This window comes from Gracilinanus agilis, chromosome 4 (genome assembly GCF_016433145.1).
Source record: "Gracilinanus agilis isolate LMUSP501 chromosome 4, AgileGrace, whole genome shotgun sequence".
NCBI classification, from domain to species: Eukaryota; Metazoa; Chordata; class Mammalia; order Didelphimorphia; family Didelphidae; genus Gracilinanus; species Gracilinanus agilis.
Genome location: NC_058133.1, coordinates 65,502,742 through 65,524,372, shown reverse-complemented (window position 1 = coordinate 65,524,372; position 21,631 = coordinate 65,502,742). Strand labels below are relative to the sequence as shown.

The window sequence follows — 21,631 nt, the reverse complement described above, 5'->3', positions numbered from 1 at the left end:
GGAAGTGATTCACTAATCATTGAATTGGCCTTAGGATGGAGTCATCCCCAGGGGCTGAGGAAGCCTGCATGTAGGTTTAGCAGATTGAGTGAGCCAGTATTAGAGTGAGTTCCAGATAGGCACTAATCAATAACAGTTGGTCTCAGATTGGAGTCATTCCCTAGAGCAATGATGGTGAACCTTTTAGAGATGGCATGCTGGCCCCCTCTTCTCCTCCCCCCTTTGCCCCACTTGGGGGAGGGAGAAAACACTCCCATTGACTGCTGGGCAGAGGGGTGGGGGATATGAAAAAATGTCATCAGGAGCAGTGGAGAGGTGGAGGGGAACAGCTCCACCAGAGGCTCTCTGCCTTTCTAGTAATGAACTTTGGGGGTGGGATGATTCTCACAGAAAGCGCTCTATGTTCCATCTTTGGCACCTGTCTATAGGTTCACCATCACTGCCCTAGAGTGAGGTAACTGGTATAGAGGCAGAGAAAGCTGAAGCTGAAGGTGAGCCAGAAGCTCCAAATTTAAATCCTGCTGCAGGCACTTACTAGATTGAAGCCTAGGACAAGTCATTTAACCTCTTTCTCCTTCAATTTCCTCATACATAAAAAAGGATAAGAAAGAGTAGTCACATCCCAGGGTTGCTGTGAGGTTAAAATGAGGAAATATTTATGAAGTGCTTTGCAAAACTTAAAATACTGTATATTAGCCATTTCACTACTACTACCACTACCACTACTACTACCACCACAACATTTTCTTCTGTTATTTGAATCTTCTGATTTTGTTCCATTATTTCTTTTTGACTCATGGTGCCATTGCTTTCTGCTTGGCCCTTTTTAGTATACAGTGAGTTCAGTTCTTCCATGAGGTTTACCATCATCTCTTCTAAGCTGTTAATTCTCCTTCTTTCCCTAACTGTTGTTTTCTTTAACACTTTATTTTATATCTTATTTTTTAGGTATTTTTATAGTCATTTTGGCTGGGAAATTCTTTTTTCTGAGGCTGTCCTTAGGCTTGTGTGGTTGCTGTCTTCTGAGTTTACCTCTTGAATTCCTCTGTCCAGAGAATTTCTTCATTTTGTTCAACATTTTCTTCTGATTATTCATATCTTCAGCCTTCATTTTTAGATTGGGATTTTGTACTTAGGTCATACTCTAATTCCTCTTGTATTCCTGAATGATGTGAAAAGGCCTCATTCTTTTTTTTTTCTTTTTTTTTCTTTAGAATATTTTCCCATGATTACATGATTCATGTTCTTTCCCTCTCCCCAACCTCCCCCCCCCCAAGCCGACACACAGTTCTATTAGGTTTTACATGTGTCATTGATCAAGACCTATTTCCATATAGTTGCACTAGGGTGATTATTTAGCGTCTACATCCCCAATAATATCCCTACATCAGCCCATGTGTTCAAGCAGTTGTTTTTCTTCTGTGTTTCTACTCCCACAGTTCTCCCTCTGGATGCGGATAGTTTTTCTTTCTCATAAGTCCCTCAGCTTTGTTCTGGGTCATTGCATTGCTGCTAGTACAGAAGTCCATTACATTCGATTTTACCACAGTGTATCAGTCTCTGTGTACAATGTTCTTCTGGTTCTGCTCCTTTCACTCTGCATCAATTCCTGGAGGTCGTTCCAGTTCATATGAAATTCCTCCAGTTCATTATTCCTTTGAACACAGTAGTATTCCATCACCAACATATGTCACAGTTTGTCCAGCCATTCCCCAATTGATGGGCATCCCCTCATTTTCCAATTTTTTGCCACTACAAAGAGCGTGGCTATAAATATTTTTGTACAAGTCTTTTTCCCTACGATCTCTTTGGGGTACAAACCCAGCAATGCTATGGCTGAATCAAAGGGCAGGCAATCTTTTAGAGCTCTTTGGGCATAATTCCAAATTGCCATCCAGAATGGTTGGATCAATTCACAACTCCACCAGCAATGCATTAATATCCCAATTCTGCCACATCCCCTCCAACATTCAACATTTTCCTTTGCTGTCATGTTAGCTACTCTGTTAGGCATAAAACTAAATGTCAGATTTTTTTCAGGAATTCATGGATTTTGCACAGTTCCAAACCTGGAGTTGGCTCTGTTCTTTTCCTGTGAATATGACCAACCCAGTGTGTGCCTCTTCTCCCCACTCCCCCTTCCCCCAGCCACATTGTTCATTGTGTTTGTTGCTTATAAGTTTTCTGAAGACTTCACTTTGCTTTGCTTCCCAGGTGCTGCTTTAACCTTTTCTCCTCCTGCCCTAACCTTTTCTTCTCCTATGATACCTTCTGCTGGCTCTGACTCTTGGCTCTGTGCCTTGCTTTTTGCTCACTTCCTCATACCCTGACATATCTTAAGTCAGAATTTCCACAAGATTCAGAAAATATGGTTCATAGGCTTCACTAGACTGTCAGAGGGTTCCATGTCACAAAAGAAGTTCACTTTGTTTCAAATTTGAGCCCCTTGATCTAGATATTTAATAATTCCTGGCCTAGTCAGTCTTCTGATATTTAAAGGTTCCATTAAACCCTAAAATCCTATGATTTTAGTTTTAGTGATAAGGGAAGCAATAGAATAAGATGGAAGGACAGAAAGGTGATAAATATAGGTTTGGGATTAAGTATAATCTAAGAGAATCAAATAATTTTTGAAGCTTGAAAATTATTCACAATTATTCACTTGTATTCAAGGATAGATAAGGGAAGAATTGGATGAATGTTAAAATGTCTTAGGAAGGTTAAACCTTTCAGATTTTACTCTATTAAATCTATGATAGAGTTAAGTTTCATATCAGCTGAACTCATCAGCACAAATTGATTTTTCTCTTTTAGGTGGTATATGTCTGCCTGTTAAAGTTGGAGAAAAGAAGACAACTTTTTGAATAATAAAGATGCCTCCTAAATTCAAGCGGCACCTAAATGATGATGATGTCACTGGTTCTGTGAAAAGTGAAAGGGTAAGTTCCTTGCAGGTAGCTTTAACAAAGTGTCTCTATGTAGAAAGACTTTTATCAAGAGCCATGAGTTCCTTAATTGAAATGCTTCTATCATCGTATATCATAATTTCAACGCTGACAGATTTTTTAGCTTTTTAAAAAGGTATATAATTACCTACATTTTAAAACCAGCTTATATAATACTTAAATTACTAGTCTATTTTGAGAACAGTACATGAAAGTTGCACTTGTATCTGAAAATCATGAAGCATTTTAAAAGTAGATGTTCTGAAATGGGATTGTTCAGTAAATTACTTTTTTAGCAGGCACTTAAATTCCTGTTGAGGAAATGAAGGCATTCATTTTTCTCTTTATATTGATCCAGCTGGCTCATTGAAGTCCTTATCATGCAAAGATTTTAGCTCAACAAAGCAAAACTTGTCCTGTCCTTATAACTTTTGTTAACAAGTAAGCATTAAAAGGGAGTTTTCTAGTCTATGCATGCACAAATATAATTTGCTGTTTTTTATTATTTTAACTCTTAATTTATCTGTTGTTAAAGCAAAGGATAGTGATCCAAACTGTCCTTAGGGGTGACCATCTAAATTGTTGACTGCTTTTAAAAAGAGAAAAGGGGACATGTAAAACCTAGTGGAATTGTGTGTCGGCTAAGGAGGTTTAGGAGGTTTTGGGGGAGAGGGAAAGAACATGAAACATGTAACTATGGGAAAATATTCAAAATAAAAATTTAAAAAAATTTAATTTTAATTTATAAAAAAGAGGGGGGCATACAAAGACAATTTTACATTCCTAGCACAATTCCACAGTTAATGCTAAAAAATGATTATTGAATTGAATTGCCATGAAATAGGTACAAAGCCTACTGAATTTGGAGTCATATGACCAAGCCTTGAATCTTAACTGTAACTTCTGTGATCCATGTTGTACAAGCACTTTACTCCGCTGCATCTCAGTTTCTTCATTTGTAAGAATAAAGTTTTGATTGCTAAGGTTCTTTGAAGCTCTAATTCTATGGCCCTATAGCATTAGAAGATATGATAAGTCATTCAAGTGATCTGGGAGTTTTCATTTAAACTATTGACTTTATTTCCTTATGGGGAAATGTTAGGGAGTTTTTCCTTTATGTTAAACTCTCACCATCTGAGTAATAATAATAAACCAGCACCTGTTTTCTCTTTCACTGTTCAGCAAATCAGCAAATTGCTTGTGTGATAAAACTTTTTGAATTAACATATGACCTTTTCAATAAATGACTACTATCTTTATGGAAGTTTATTACTTATCATATTGGTATTTTCTAATACTGGTAATTTGTACTTGTTTTCTTTTTGTTCTCCAAGAATTTTTTTAAACCTTTTCTGTGCTAAGAACTCCCAATTGTCAGTTATTTTTCTGGGGGGAAAAGTTATAAATATAATCCATATCTTTTTTATATTAAACTGAAAGTAGACTCTGTTGTTAGAAATTATTTCTCAAGAAATAGTTGAGAATGGTTGGCCATTCTCCCTTCAGTCAGTACCCTGGGGACTTCTCCTGTCAGGGATCTGGGAACCCAGCTCTGAGTCTACCAACTGCCCCAAACTTAGATCTACATCATCACCACAAGCCTAGGCTGGGATTCCTGGGCTTGGGTCCATGCAGATTGGGCTGTGCCCTGCAGACTGCCCTGGGCTGGAAGCCCATCTTCACTACAGGGAAAGTGACAGTCAACATACTCTATAGATGGAGAACCTAAGACTCAAAGTGTTTAAGTCACTTGCCAAAGGCCATGCAGAAGGCTGATGGCAGAAAGCTGATGGCAGAGATGAGCCTGGAAATTAATGAACTGGAATCCTCTTGAAGCACAATACTTAACCCTGAGTCAAATACACTCTACAAGGAGGGGACAAGAACAGATGAAAGACTGCCTGGAAGATGGAAGCATCTTTCTGACAGGTCAGTCAGAACTTGTCATCTACACAAGAAATAACATGACTAGGAGCTGGAATTTTCTGATACTTGGATGCCTTATCCATGTGAGCACTCCCTCCCACATTACAGATCCTAATACATCTACATCCTTTTATCTTAAAATATTCTTGTTCATGTCATCTCATAAATATTTCTTCCACAGGAAGTCCTCTGGGGTCCTGGGGCCCTTCCTCTAAATCTCTTGACATTACAATGGAGCTCAAGCACCACCTTTTACACAAGGCCTTCCATGATGCTCTTGTGTCTTCCCTTCAAAATGACCTTTAATCAATTTTACAGATACCTCTAGAGCAGGGATTCCCAAAGTGGGTGCTACCGCCCCCTGATGGGTGCTGCAGCAATCCAGGGGGCAGTGATGGCCACAGGTACATTTATCTTTCCTATTAATTGCTATTAAAATTAAAAAAAATTAATTTCCAGGGGGCTAAGTAATATTTTTTCTGGAAAGAGGGTGGTAGGCCAAAAAAGTTTGGGAACCACTGCTCTAGAGGAACACATTTCCCCCAGCTAGACCATAAGATTACTGAGGGCAGGGACTATTTTTGCTTATGCCTTTGTGTCCCCAACCCTCTCACAGTAGGGAGCTTAGCAAATGGTAGGAGCTTATTAAATTTTGATTGCCTAAAAGATAGAAATGAATCCTCCTTCTTCTCCTATATGACTGTCCCACACACTTTTCTGTGTGTGGGGCTCTCTCTGATGACATCCTTATGCTTCTTCTCCTTTGAAATTCTTCATTGGAAATAACTATATTTCAGCCTAAAAAAAAGAAAGAAATATTTGATTTTAGCTTCACAAAATTGCTGAAGGTTTATTATATACTAAGCCATTACCTGGATAATCCACACTGTTGTCATTTGTATTTTCAATCCTCTGTTATATGTAGAATCTTAATTGATGTTTAGATTAAAATGTTATAATGTATAGCATTATGTCACTTGATTGACTCATGTTGCTGAAAAGTATGATCTTTATATATTGATACTAGTTAATTCTTTTTTTTTTTTATTTTAAACCCTTAACTTTTGTATATTGACTTATAGGTGGAAGATTGGTAAGGGTAGATACTAGTTAATTCTTTATTGAAACTTAGCTGAGATTTAGTCTACATCTGAGGGCAGTATGGTATAGCAGAGAATACACTGGACTGAGAGTCAGGAGAGAGAACTTGCAAGGGTCACACCTTACTTGGACCACTTTGTAAACTGTAAAGAGCCATATAAATGTTAGTTATTTTAATTATCTTTTTATCAAAAGAAATAAAATCACAGAGGAAATTAGTGATTTGCTCAAGGTGACATAGTCATGAGTGGGTCCAAATATAAATTTTAGTTCACTCAACCATCAAATAACAATACATTGCATTCTAAGAAAATAGTTTTAACAGTTGCCTTAAAAAACATAAAGTCATGTCCTTCACACATTGAAATATGACTTAAAAGTATGACTTATTTTTCTTTAATCAAACATACCAGAAATTTGCATGAAAAAGAGTGTTGCCCTTTAAATTGCTTATTTTTAGAGGCTATATACTCTTACTCCAAAACTTCCTTCCCCAACACTTCAGAAAACATGTGAACCCTTCTCTTAGAACATCATCTTTGCTAGTTTAGGGAGCTAAAAAATCAGATTTGTGATTGTTATGGTCATGCTTTATTTGAGGTCAGGGGGAAAAAAAGAAAAGAAAAAGGGACTAACTGATCATACAGCATATTCACTGGATTTTGTCTCAGAAGACTTGGCTGTTAATAGAAAATCAAATGAACCTTCAAAGGATAAAATTTTACCATTAAGGATCTTCTTTCCAAAAGATGTGTTATACGTTCTGAAGGCAGTTCCAAAAGAGTTCTAAAAAGGGAAGAAAATTTATTTCCTGGGACACCAAATATATGTTGTTAGCCAAATAATTAGAATGGTTTTCTGTGGAGTCTTTGGAAATAACACTTCAATATAATATAAAAAATGAAAGAAATAAAATTAATTTAGAAATGAATCTTGTTGGCAAAGAAATGTTTTAAAGCCTGCTTGTATTGATTCTAAGACAGAAGGAAAAAGTTAAAAAAAATTAAAATAAAAAAATTGATACTAAGAATTGATTCTAATATAGAAGAGTGGGAAGGGCTAGGCAATTGTGGTAAAATGACTTGCCCAGGGTCACCAAAGTCAATTTTTCTTGCTAAGGTCACATTTAATTTTTTTTTTTTTACTCTACTATGAAGAATTATAGGGAGAATTTGTTTCAGTTTTCGATTCGTATCTGTGAGGCATGTCATTAAAGTTTGAAGATAAAAGAATAAAGTTGCATTTTTTAGAGAAATAATTATATCATATTTCAAAATTGTTTTATAAAATGCTTTTTTTACAGAGAAATCTTTTGGAAGAAGATTCAGATGAGGAAGAGGATTTTTTCCTGTAAGTATTTTGTAAATCTCTTGTTGTACAGAAATGAAATCTTTTCCATACCATTCTTAGAGTAAGTGGCAAAATGATAATGTTTAATTTTAATACATTTTAAGTTCTTCTTTTAGTTTTGGCAATCTCACTTTCACAGACATTTTCCTTGTACTTTTCAGTTGCCAAGTGGCCTTCAGTTCAAAACATTTGTTTTTTTATGAAAGTCAAAATTTAGCAATCAATTGTTGATTTTTATCTATTATATTTTCAAATTTTCTATCATATTCTCTATTTGATAGCATTTTTTATTATTTCCTTCTGATGTTCTTTAGAACTACTCAATTCTAGCATTAATTCCTCTCAAGGTTTTTAATAATTGCTACACATTTTTATTTCCACATGTGATTTTCTCCCAATGTTAACTCCTTAATTATGATGTTTATTTGAGGTTCTTCAGATTATTGTGTTTCTTTTTTTCACGTTCATTGCTTCTAGTACTTCAAGACCATTATTTCAGTTGATGAACAATTTATTTATATTACTTTGGAGCTCTTTGGTTTAGTAATTTGAGGATAAATTCAAATATTCTCACCTGGATTTTTAGCAATTTTATTTCTCTTTGTTACTTCTATTTTTTTTTCGAGGGAGATATGAAGATCTTTGCTTCTTTGTAGTTTTCCTTTTGCTATCTTTTGAAAGTAAAAAAACTATTTAGGGAAAGAGTACATAGTGCAGAGAAACCTTAGTAGGAGTTTTAAAGAAAGATCTGGCACATCTAAGATTGAAAGAAAATGGGTGAGGTGCTTTGAAGGATGGTTTTTTGAGATTGTATAGCTATGTGCAGTGATTATCACTAAACTATTTCTGTTTTTTTCCCCCCTCAGTAGTTGTAATAAGGGAATAGTCAGGTAAAGTTGTAATAAGGGAATTAAGGCTGGAGGTAATAAGGGACTAAAGCAGGTTAAGGGTGATAAGGTAGTTGTAATAAAGAATTAAAGCAAGTAGGGTAATAGGAATTAAGGCAGGTAAGGTCGTAATAGGGGATAAACAGGTAGTTGTAATGGGGGAATAGGCTAGAGGTAATATGGGGATAATAGGGTTGTAATAGGGGATTAAGGCAGATAGGGTGATAAGGTAGTCGTAATGGGGATAAGGTACAATGGATAGGGTTTGTAGATCTCTAAGTCAGAAAGTGGGAAAGGAGGATACAATGATGGAGGTATTAAATTGAGGTGGTAGAAGGTATAAGAAATGACTGAGATTAGGGAATATAAACACTGAGGTATAAAGAGTTGCAAGGAAGAGGATGAGGTAATTTGGGCAAGTAGCTGCAGCAGGGAGACACAGACTGGGTACACAGGTTTGAGACAGAGACACTGAAGGGAAACAGACTGAGCCCTCCAGATAGGAAGGGCACTTCTACAGACAAAGGTTGGGGCCAGCCAGGAATGGCTTGAAACTGACTAGAGGGCTTCAGTTTCTCAGGTTCACAAAGGAAGAGTCCAGAGGAAGTATTGAGATCTCACTTCCTCCAAGATGACTCCTCCAACTCCCCTCAGGACCCAGAGAGAAACTATTCCTTCCTCTCCTTATCCCTCTGGATCAACTACTGAATTAGCCAAAGGTTTGATTAAGTGACAAACAGGGTTTATTGAGTTTCAGGGTTGATTGTAAAGGACAGAGGGATACTAGGTAACTCTAACAGTCACCTAGGAAAAAGCTTCAGGTGGGGGAGGGATACAGGAATGTGAGACTGAGAAAGGACCTGCCCAAAGGGTTAGGAAAGTTGCATACAATGATTCAGGTGATAATTTGTATCAAAGGTAAGCCCTACTTAACTACAGGGAAACTAAAACTATGTTTGGAAGCTACCACCCAGATCCACCCTCCTTCCAAAAACCCACAGAAATTCAGGAAGGGAAAATGATGATTAGGATACAGGTCTGGGAAGTCCAAAGAAAATAGCTAAGCTAACAAATCTTAAGAGAAAACTGCAAAATAAAGGCCAGGTTTACAGTCCAAAGACAGAGCTCAGTTGACCCTCCTACTCTCATCGAGTCTCCAGTATCAACTGCCTCTCCTCAGGATTCTAAACCCTTTTCACCTGTCAGAAATTCTGCAGTAAGGCTTTGCAGGGTGGATTTGCACCTTTTGCACCACATAGTACAGATCATGTTGGTATATGAATGTGAGCCTTTGGCTATGTTTAAATCCACTAGTACCTGCTCAATTACATGAATTCACTAGAATTTGCCAGATTTACTTATAATATGCAGAAAAGTATTAGGGAATAGTTAAGATGAGATAGTATGAGTGTATCAAAGAGATAACTTGAAAAGTGTTACCATATTTTTACTTCCATATTGTCATGTAAATTTCATACTAACCAGTAAGCAAATATATTTTAAAATTTTAATTTCTTTGGAAGGATTTCTTTATACAATCCTGCTCTCCTACATTTCTTGACTGAAAAAAATGGATGTTGAATTTCCCTTTTCCTGGGGCAAAATTTTGGTTGCTCAGCTATTTTTTTTTTTTTAAACCCTTACCTTCCGTCTTGGAGTCAATACTGTGTATTGGCACCAAGGCAGAAAAGTGGTAAGGGCTTGGCAATGAGGGTAAAGTGGCTTGCCCAGGGTCACACAGCTGGGAAGTGTCTGAGGCCAGATTCTAGGTCTGGCTCTCAATCCACTGACCTGCCCAGCTGCCCCCAGTTGCTCAGCTTTTTTGATGATTTATTATCTCTTTTACAGTTACTGATATTCTATGATTTATTCCTTGTGATGTTTTGAAATCCACTTACTAGTAGCAACAGTGAATAATTAATGATAATTATGTGCATCTAACTCCCTAGAAATGATAAAGTTAATATGAATTGTGTAGGATTGGATAAGCAATGAATAAGAATGAAGTTCAAGAATAAATTAAATGTGGTATATATAACTCTAGCTGTACCTGTAAGATGCTATTTTATTACAATGAAATGACTTAGTTATACCTAAAATAAGGCTTTCATTTATAAGTTGTGTTTTTTAAAACAATAATCATTGTTAATATCTACTCAACTTTGGTTTCAGAAGGGGCCCATCTGGACCAAAATTTGGACCTCGGAATGACAAAATCAGGCAGTAAGTTCTTGTAGTTCTTATCTATGAGATGATGTAAATTTGCTTATGATGAATTCATATTGACCTAAATCATCTTTGTGTTATAAAGATCTAATCAATAGTATTTTCACAAAATTATGTTTAGTATCATTTTATTGAAGTTGAAGAAATTAAATTCCAGGTGTGTGATTTTTTTCAAAAGATCTCTAGGTTAATCAAATGATTTTTTTTTTCAGATAAATATGTTAAGACCTGCTTTTAAACAGTATTTTTTTTTTTAAACCCTTAACTTTCGGTGTATTGTCTCATAGGTGGAAGAGTGGTAAGGGTGGGCAATGGGGGTCAAGTGACTTGCCCAGGGTCACACAGCTGGGAAGTGGCTGAGGCCGGATTTGAACCTAGGACCTCCTGTCTCTAGGCCTGACTCTCAATCCACTGAGCTACCCAGCTGCCCCCTTAAACAGTATTTTTAAATAGTAAAGCTTATTGATTTAATTGGTGTGATTATTCCCTCTACTGGTACAACTATACAGACACTATATCTTAATTAACAACAACAAAAAAAAGTTTTTACCTGATTGCAAACCTTCTGGTGATTAATCCTTTTCAATTTTAGCTAGGCTTATTCTTGTACTATAAAAATTTAGTTCATTGCTGTGTCTGTTCTTAAAGTCTTTCCACTTGAAAGATGTTACCAGAGCTTACACTATACTCATATAGCTTTTGAGAACCCAGAGTTACTTCCATAACAGGAGGAGGCATCTTATGAACTTTCTTTGATGTTTTAAACATTATTCCTTTAAAAATCTGAGATCCTTAGTTCTCACTTTCAGAATTGCATTAAGAGGATATTGGATTTTTATTTTATAAATTTAAAGTCTTTTTCAGTCAACTATTTCTGTGCCATTCACTAGCTTCCATGACTTTGGACGAGTCTGTGAGCATTGTCTTCATTTATAAAATGAGATAATTGTGCTATCTTTAAGGGCCCTTCAAGCAAGTTATTACTCCTGTTTATTTTGTTAATTTTAATTGATAGCTTTTGTTCTTTACACCCCTAGTATATATATTCTCCTAGTATTTCCTTCCTTCCTGTTCCCAAAGAACCATCTTGTATAACAAAAAGTTTACAAGGAAAAAAATCAGTAAAATTGCCCAATACATAGAAATAGACAATATATGGAGTGTTATACCACCATGGACCTCCCACTTCTTCAAAAGAGTAGGATGGGGGTATGTTCTCATATCTCCTCTTTGGGACCATTTGTCATTTTGCAATACTCACTTTTGATTGTTTTGTAATTCTTTCTATTTACATTGTGGTAGTTTTTGTGTATTATATATTGTATGTATATCATTTTCTTGACTTTGCTTACTTCATGCTACATCTGAATTCTTCTCTGTATTCATTATATTTGTCATTTCTTATGACTTAGTAATATTCCATTATGCTCACATAATGTTTGTTATGGGTATAAGCCTAATAGCGAATCTCTAGGTCAAAGGGTATGAATATTTTAGCAATTTTATTTACAAAATTCCAAATTGCCTTCCAAAATAGTATTTACAGCTCCACCAACAATTCACTAGTGTGTCCATCTTCCTAAAACCTCTCTAACACTGACTATTCCCATCTTTTATTTCCTTTGTCAGTTTGTTGGGTATAAGGTAAAGTTTGAAGATTGTTTTGATTTGATATCTGATTCAGGAACAGGTAGGTAGGTGGTGCAGTGGATAGAGCTCCAGGCCTTGAGGCAAGAAAATCTGAGTTCAGATTTTACTTCAGACACTTAACTTGCAGTGGGACTCTGGGCATGCCACTTAACTCTGTTTGAACTGGAGAAGAAAATGGGAAACTACTTCCATGTCTCTGCGAAGAAAACCCCACATTGGGGTCAGGAGGTGCCAGACAAGACTGAGCCAACTGAAAAACAACAATTAGTAGTAGTAAATTGGAATATTCTTTCATACAGTTGTTAATTATTTGCACTTTTTTTTTTTTTTGAGAACTCCACTTATCTCTTGGGATCCTTCTTTTGGTCATACACAGAGATAGAGAGTGTGAGAGTGTGTGTGTGTGTGTGAGATTTTTTTTCCCTTATCGAACCACTTTCCTTCTTATTTTAAATGCATTCGTTTTGTTTTTGCAGAAGCTTTTTAGTTCTGTTTAATCAAAGTTATATATTTTTTATTATTGCCTCCATCCCTTGTTTGGTTAAGAATACATTTACTACCCATAAATATGAAAAATATATGGAGACTGCCAGGTGCCTCAGTAGATAGTGAACTAGTCCTGGAGATGGGAAGTCCTGGGTTCAAATTTAGCCTCAGACACTAGCTTGTGTCTTGAGCAAGTCACTTAACCCTTGTTGCCTAGACCTTGCCATTCTTCTGCCTTGGAACTGATACTTGGTATCAATTCTTAAGATAGTAGGTAAGGATTTAAAAAAAAAAAAAAAGAAAGAAAGGCCTATGGTCTGGGTTTCTTCTAAATGTTTCCTCTAAATGTTTCTAAAAGGTATGACCTTTAATATAAGGTCATGTATTCATTTTGAATTTATTATGTAACCTATCATTTGATGTTGGTCTAAGTTTAATTTCTGCATTATTACTTTGTAGTTTTTCCATTTTAAAAAACCACATAGTGAATTCTTTCCTATGTAATTTGTTTTCTAGTTTATTAAACACAAGGTTAATATTCTTTTTATTTTTTTCTAAGTCTTTTTTTTATCTGCTATCCCTGTGTGAGCAGAAAGAATGATGTGGGTGTAAGAAATTTATATGCAGATTTGGCTGGATGTGGAGGTAGGCAAAGAGGGTGATCAAAGCTTAATGCCAGTGTGGTGAATTTGTGTGAAACTTGATCAGAACAGAAAGAAATAGAGAAGATTTAGAGGAAAGTTGTGATAGAAGAAAATGACTTCTGTTTTGAACATGCTGAATATTTCATGCCTCTAGGACTTGCAGGTAGAAATGTCTAGCATGCAGTTGGTAACATAGATTTGAATTCATGTGGAGATTAGGAATATCAATCAATTTGGATGTTATCTACAAAGAGATAACTGGTCCCATCTGAGGTAGTTGAAGAGATTCTCAAGGGAGAGAGTGCTGGGGGAAAAACAGGAGTTATTATAGGGAATTGAGATAATGGTAATGCCCTATTTATAGTTAAATAGCACCTTTTTATTTAATTAAAAATTATAAGCATTATTTCATTTGATCCTGACATTATCCTTTGAGAAGAGTCATTCCCATTTTATGTATAAGAACACTGAAGTTCAGATATTAAGTAATTTACTCAACATCATAAGCTAGTAAATCATGAGCTTCATACTCAGACCCAGTTTTTGTGCTACAAGTCTAGTGCTCTTTTCAGGCCACTCTTCTCCTCCAAATTAATTGTTTTCAATCAAATAAAAAGTTTGAGGTGGTCAGTACTCTTCATCATCTCCACAACTCTGCCCACATACCTTTGTCCCTTTTATAGACTCTTGGTCTCTATTGCTTCTATCTCATTACTTATATAATATTTCTCCCATTATACTATAAGCTCCTTGAAAATAAATAAGGACTGTGTTTACTATTTTTGTGTATCTTTGACACAGAGGCCAAGGGCTGGCTCATGGGAAGTACATATTTTGTTGATCAATTGATTTGTTTTCTGCTCTAGCTGTAGGAGTTTTATGGTCCTAAAGCATATATTCAGCTGCCAAATTTTTATGTTCTCTCTGCAGGCAGAATTGTGACTCTTAATTATGTAGTCATAGTATCCGTGAAATTTGTCTATTTCCCTAGAAGTATGAATTACAATTTGATCCCAGGATGGATTAACTAAATACATCCTTATATGAAAAGCTCCGTCCCCCCCATATTTGGGCTTTAAAAATATTAATTTTTGTTAATTATATTAAATTTATATTATATATTATATTGCCCTTTTCAGTGAAAGCTACTTTGTTATTTTTCAGAGTGGAAGTTATTTTTCCATTGGAAGCCGATGATATGATTTTTAAATTATTTGTGTTGTAGAATTAAAATCACATTCATTTTAGCAGATTATATTTGCCCAAAGTTTTATTAAGCAGTTTAGTAACTGGGGAAAGCTGCTATTTTTATGAGATGATTTTCACTGCTAAATGAATTTTTCCAATGTTTGAATTTAAACATAAAGGTTTAAACATAATTTATGGTTAGCTAAAAGTCACTTAAATTAAGTTGGCCTTCAAACAGCATCTTCCTACACAATTTACAGAAAAGGGAGAGAGAACAAGGAGGCTTGGAACCAAAGGAAAAAGACAGTTATAAAATAAGAATAGCTAGGCTGACTTCTGAGATCAATGGTACTACTTTATAGATAGAATGATTTTATCTCCTGTTGTTTCTAATAACCCTTTATATTTTAAAAAATACATACATAATAGACTTTGTCCCTCTAAGGATAAGTGATTCTTTTGTTCTCATTTATTTACTACATTGGAATTTTCCCAGTCTCTATACTACATACTTTTAATCTGTTACCTTAGAATTGTTTCATACACATTAACTCACGTAATGCCATTTGTTTTGCTCAGAAGTCATGTTTCATTACTAACTTCTTAGTACTTAAAATTCCATCAATAATATGACAAATTTTTAAATTGGTGTTTGTATCCTTCTTAAAGGATCACACTTTGCACTTTTTCATCTTCTGGTAATTTTCAGAATTCGGGTTTTGAAAAATCATACTAAAATTCAGTATAAGCTCTCCAGTGAAGATTTTAAAACATTAGTTGCAGCCATATTAGACATATGGTTTAACTCAACTCCAGATTGATGTGATTAAAGTTTACATAATAAAAGGCAAAACACTAGCTCAGTTCATTTTTAGTCTTTTCAACATTGTGTCTTTTAAATAATGGGATAGACTAACTTGTTTTTTATTTCTTAGTATGAATAGTAATATACTTAAAATTATGCTGGAAAGAGATGTAATTTTCTGTTGGTTAGCACAAGTTTGGGCATCAGTTGAAAAGGATGAAACACTACTGAATGAAGCAGGTTTCATTTTTTTTAAATATAGGGACTTCATATCAACACTGCAGGGGACTAAACAGGAGGCAGCATTTTGTAACTAAAGGGCATTAGTAACCAGACTTGGTCCCAAAAAAGAACTATGAGAAGGCACTTCCCCCTTTCTTCTTTGCAGAGCCTGGGGACTGTGGATGTGGAATATTGTTTACAAAGTCAGACTTTTTTTATATATTTATATCTATCTATGATTTTTTTCCTCTCTTTTTTATTCTTTGTTATATAAGAGATGACTTTCTAGGAGGGGAAAAGGAAGATATATTTGGAAACAAAAGTGATGTAAAAACAAAGTAGATCAATAAAATTTGGACATGTTTGTTTTCTAGCATTGTGACATTGCTGTATGACCATGAAAAGCCATGTAGCTACTTCGAGTGTCATTTTCCCTATCTACACAGGAATGGGTTTGGGCTGGATGATTTTTAGGAGTCTTTCCAGCTCTAAATCCTACAAATTTCTCCTTTTTTTATATTTTATTTATACAAAAGTAATTACTATCAGTAAGTGTTGTCTTAATGTTTTTTTTTTTTAAAACAAAGGGAAGAGGGTTATATCTGTCAGCTATAGATCAATGAGATTGACTGGTCTGGTGAAATAACTAAATATATTATTAAAGTGATGGTTAGTGACTATCTTAAAATGGAAACAATACTCACAAAGTACCTGTATTGATTAAATAAAAACAGAGGATAAAGTACAGTTTTCATAGATTTCAGCAATGCATTTGATAAAGTCTCCTGTGTTATTCTTTTAGAGAAATTGATGGTTCAGTAAGATGACTTTGGAATTGACTGCATTGCCATACCTGAAGAATAACCATTAGGATATTTAATGATGGCTTCCAGTGAGTATCCCAGGGAGGGAGCTACATTTTTGGCTTTATGCCATTAAACATTTTTTCAGTGCTTGAATGAAGATATGGTGTCATGTTTACCAAATTTCTGCCACGAGAGCCCACGGAGATCATACTTACTCACTTTCAGGTGTTTGATGTTTCAGCAGTCAATATTTTAATTATTTGTCATCTTTTTATTTAATGAGAATTATCCTCATAACTTTTCCCTTTTTTATAACACTACCTATATTTGTGGAATTCTTAGGGTAGCTAAGAGGCTCAGTGGATAGAGTGGTGAGCCTAGAGGCAGGAAGACTTGAGGTCAAATTCAGCCTCAGACACTAACTATATGACCTAGGGCAAATCACTTAGTTTCTATTTGCTTCAGTTTCCTTAGCAGTAAAATGAGAATGATAACCCCTATCTTCCAATGTTATTGGGAGGATCAAATGAGATGATATTCATAAAGTGCTTAGCATGGAGCTTGATAAATATAGCTAAATATTTATTCCCTTCCTCTACTTTCTCCTTTTATACAGCCCTTCTATGGTTACAATAATGTTTTATAAATGTTTATGGATTGCTAATTCAAAATATTATTTTGAAAATAAGGTTAGCATTGTTTAACTGATTTAAAAAATTGTTGCCTTTTAAAAAAGTATATCCCCAAGAGATAATTGGGCTAAATAAAAAATAAACAAGATAGGCAATTAAAGATAAAATCAATAAAGTGATTATACCAGTTGCTTCAGTTTAGCAGGGAACAACAGTCTTCACTGAGAGGGTACTGTGTTACAGTAGAAAAACTACAGGCTCTAAAGTCAAAGGACTTAATTTCAAATCCCACTAGTGATGCTATCAGATATGTGACCTTGGGCAAATCACTTCACTTCTATAGCAGTCCAATCTTTTAGAGACAGAGTCCAGGCCCTCCCCTCTCGCCCTCCCCTCTCTCCCTCCCAGACCATGTACCATGCCTTCTCTACACACACACACACACACACACACACACACACACACACACACACACACACACAGAGTAATAGGGAATTCTTTGTTCTCTTTGAGTTTATACTTGTGAAGAAGAATCCTTTATTCTCTTTGCCTAGTTGGAGCTAACACTTTAGTTAACACTAACTTAAGTACCTCCCTAGATTATGAAGACAGGATTAACTCTCCTTTGTCCATCTTTTGATTGAATCAATACAAGCTTGAACTAGGTGGAGGAGCTCACAAACCACTTAGTGAACTCACACCCTCTGAAACTCAATCAGCCAGGAATCTGTGAACTTTTTTGATGAGTATTCACCCCTCCAGAAGGTGAGAACTGGTTCCCACAAACACTGCCCCCTGGGCAGAGCTGGTCAATTTGGAAGACAAGAAGCCAATGAATTTCTGAGGCTAAGAAAGTCAATTCCAAGAAGGAAGTCGGCTTCAGGAAGGAGTTGGACTTCAAGAGGGAGGTCAGCTTCAAGAAGAAGGTAGGCTCAAGGAAGAAAGTTGGCCTCAGGAATCACCTTCAGCTTGAGTCATTGTCTTGACCTGCCTCTTGGAGGGAACTTGGGTTAGTGGATAGCTGGATTTCCCTTCCCGTCTTCTGGAGAGAGTTTAATACTGGTTGAAAGTCAACCAGTCCTGGCTGAGTTGAGCAACTGAGCAATATTTATTTAGGTAGGCTAATGTCTTCTCTACCCTTTTGTATTCCTCTACTTTCACTCTTTCTACCTCTTTTTGTAAATAAAAGCCATTAAAGGTCATTTCGACTTTGAGCTATAATACTTTGAATTGTAGACTATCATTATTTATAATTTTCATATATTTTAGTCAACCATTAAAATTTAATTCTTACACCACCAAGTGCTGGGTGTGCCCTGCCTCCTCCTTATCCTATATAGGGGAGGGAGGAAGAGCTCCATTGAGCTGCTGGGCTGAGGGGCAAGCAAATGTAAAAAAATGTCATCAGGCACAGTGGAGAGGGGGAGGGGAGCAGCTCTGCCCAAGTCCCTCTGCCTTTCTAGTAATGAACTCTGGGGGGAAGGGTGGCTGCATGCCTACAGAGAGCACTCTGTGTGCCATCTTTGGCACTCTTGCTCTAGGTTTGCCATCACTGCTCTGTAGCTTCAGTTTCCTCATCTCTGTAATAAGAGGCTTGGACAAGGAGACTTCTAAGGTTCCATCCAGCTATAAATCTATGATTCTATGAAGATTTTGTGACATATACAATATTTCCTATATGACTATGATTTACAGTATTATGATAGCCAAGAAAATAAAGGATCATCAGTTGCATCTAGAGATGTCAGTTTTTTCCTTTTCTTGCTGTGAATCTTAAAAAGAGATAGTAGAACCCATTGAGAACATTGAGTAGTAGTGGTGTTTCACTCAATGAAGTGGCTTATTTGTTAAGGAAGTATTATAATTCTTTTATTAATGTACTCTTAAGGATGTTGTTCTGATGACTATAAACTCTAATGCTATTTAGAAGGTATTTATTCTTTAAGATAATATATTTTTTTCCTATTGATAAATTATAAAGGTCCTATTCTGATACCTTTCTATTTTTGTAGAGATGACCCTAGTTCTTGAAGGCTGTTCCAATAGTACATGATCCATAGCAGAATCTACTAATCTGGAAAGATTTTCAAATATAGTCCTAGTAAGAAACTGGCTTTTTTGGAAGGTTGGCCAGCAAGCGATGAATTCTGTGGCTATGGCCAATCATGAAACAAATAAAAGTGCAAATTTAACCTTACTCCTATATACCTGACCCCTTCCGTTTTTTAGGTGACAGTGGAAGGAGTGACAGAAAAGCAGATAATAGAAGCTACCAAGAATCAAACAGTTTTAAGACATCTATAAAAATTGTTGAACTCCTTGTTCAGCAGCCATTGAGTTGGGTTAATAGCAGACAAACCGAACCATATTAATATTGTATTTTTTCTAGATGAAACCAAAACAGTTCTACAGGTAAATGGAAGGATGGCTCAGGTTTCCATTGAAAACGCAAATATTGGTTTCATTGTGCCACCAAAGCCAACCAGAAAAAGAATTTCATGGGATAGTTGACCATAGCTTTTAGCTACACTCATTTGCAAAGAGACCATCCCTCCAAGAGGATAAAAAAAAAGCTCTGGGAAGAATTTGAGAAGATTGTCATCTACATATTCTCTCTTCCATTAGAAGAAGCTTCTTGAGGGTAGAGACTGTTTTTTGCCTTTTTTTGTATCAATACTTAGCTAGGTGCCTATTTGACACCTAGAAGTTGCTTAATAAATGCTTATTGGCTGACCGACAGAGATGTAGGCTTGTTGGAGCTGTTAACTAAAATGAAGTGACAGGTTTTGTCCTAGTTTGAAATCTAAAGGACATTAAGTACTTATATTCTGTCAGCATGTAGAAACAACTAAGGTTGCTTGCTTATTTGGCTTTTGTCATGGATCTGTGATTAGTGTAGGATAATTGTCAGAGGATTTTACATTTGATCCTAGAGATGATATAGAGCTCCTAGAGTTTATTGAGTTGAGGGAAATGACATGATGGGATTTATGCTTTAGGAAATCACTTTGGCGGCTGCATGGAAAATATATTGGAGTGACGATAAACTTAAGACAGGCAGACATACCAACAGACTGTTGCAATAGTCCAGTGCCAGAATTGTGGAAGTGTCAGAAGAGAAAAGAGGTTATATTTGAGAGATGTTGCAAAGGTAAAGTCAACAGGCATTGGCAACAGATATTTGTTGCCAATAGATAGGATTTATTGATTTATTCAGGAAATTCCCTCTATTTACTGTAGAAAATTTCTATGAATGAAGATAAACAACTATTCTATAATGTATTGCTTTAAAGATTTGACCAAAGTCAATGAGAAATTAATGAGGGTAGCTAAAATATGAAACTACCAAGTCAAGTTCCCTATCCTTATACACTATGCTCCTCATTCCTCTCTTAATCTTCTCATATTTCCCTGTACTGCTTCTTTTCTTCAGTGGCAACTTCTTGAATAGTGGTAGGCCAAGGCCTTCCCTTTTCCCCAATTTTGTGGTGCTTGGCTTGATGCCTCTGGGTTTAAATTAGGGGTAGGTCTTTTTTTTCAGAAGGAGTATGCCATTGCTGGTGGAGTTGTGAATTGATCCAACCATTTTGGATGGCAATTTGGAACTATGCCCAAAGGGCTTTAAAAGACTGCTTACCCTTTCATCTAGCCATACCACTGCTGGGTTTATATCCCAAAGAGATCATAAGGAAAAAGACTTGTACAAAAATATTTATAGCCGTGCTCTTTGTGGTGGCGAAAAAAAAAATTGGAAAATGAGGGTATGCCCTTCAATTGGGGAATGGCTGAACAAATTGTGGTATCTGCTGGAGATGGAATACTATTGTGCTCAAAGGAATAATGAACTGGAGGAATTCCATGTGAACTGAAACGACCTCCAAGAATTGATGCAGAGTGAAAGGAGCAGAACCAGGAGAACATTGTACACAGAGACAGATAAATTGTGGCACAATTGAATGTAATGGACTTCTCTATTAGCAGCAATGCAATGATACAGGACAATTCTGAGGGACTTATGAGAAAGAACACTATCCACATCCAGAGAAAAAACTGTGGGAGTAGAAACAGAAGAAAAACATATGATTGATCACATGGTTTGATGGGGATATGATTGGGGATATTGACTCTAAATGATCACCCTAGTTCAAATATCAATAATATGTAAATAGGTCTTGATCAACGACACATGTAAAACGAGGTTGAATTGCACGTTGGCTATGGGAGGGGGGTGGGAGGATGGGAGAGAAAGAATATGAATCGTGTAACATGAAAAATTTTTCTTAATAAAAAGAAAAAAGAGGAAAAAAAATAGCATGACAAGTTTTCATCATCCATCAGTATTTATTAATAAGCATTTACTAAGGACCAAGCACTGTGTTTGCTAGGTTCTAGGGGTTACTAGGATTAAAAGATTTCCTGCCCTCAAGCCCTTTACAGTGGGACTCTAGCCTACCTTCAAGATATCACTCCCCTTCTGATACCTTGTAACCACTTGATATATATTTTGCCTGTGCATGTATACTTGCCAAATAATATATAACCAATATAAATTTATTTGATTGGGAAGGGCTTTAAATGCCAAGTTGAATAGTTCATGATTTATAATTACTAAAGACATTGGAAATTTTTAAGCAAGGGAGTGAAAAGGATGATCATTTTGGCAGTGGGGCCAAGTAGTAAATTTTTGCAATAAGCAAGAGGTTATGAGAGCCTGAACTGAGGTGGTGGTTATATGGGTGGAGAGAAATATATGAATGTAAAAG

At 35.9% G+C, this 21,631-nt stretch overlaps 1 protein-coding gene across 3 annotated transcripts in view; it reads left to right on the top strand.

Moving 5' to 3' along the window:
* The window catches only part of VAMP4 (vesicle associated membrane protein 4), a 47,907-nt gene that overhangs the window by 8,633 nt on the left and 17,643 nt on the right, over nucleotides 1-21,631 (top strand). For 2 of the 3 annotated variants that reach the window (XM_044671871.1, XM_044671869.1), the window contains exons 2-4: nucleotides 2,815-2,939; nucleotides 7,276-7,322; nucleotides 10,382-10,432. In XM_044671871.1, the coding sequence (XP_044527806.1) occupies nucleotides 2,874-2,939; nucleotides 7,276-7,322; nucleotides 10,382-10,432 (164 nt within the window). In that variant the 5' untranslated portion in view covers nucleotides 2,815-2,873. The remainder of the gene's footprint in view (nucleotides 1-2,814; nucleotides 2,940-7,275; nucleotides 7,323-10,381; nucleotides 10,433-21,631) is intronic. The other variant, XM_044671870.1, reaches the window with a different exon arrangement.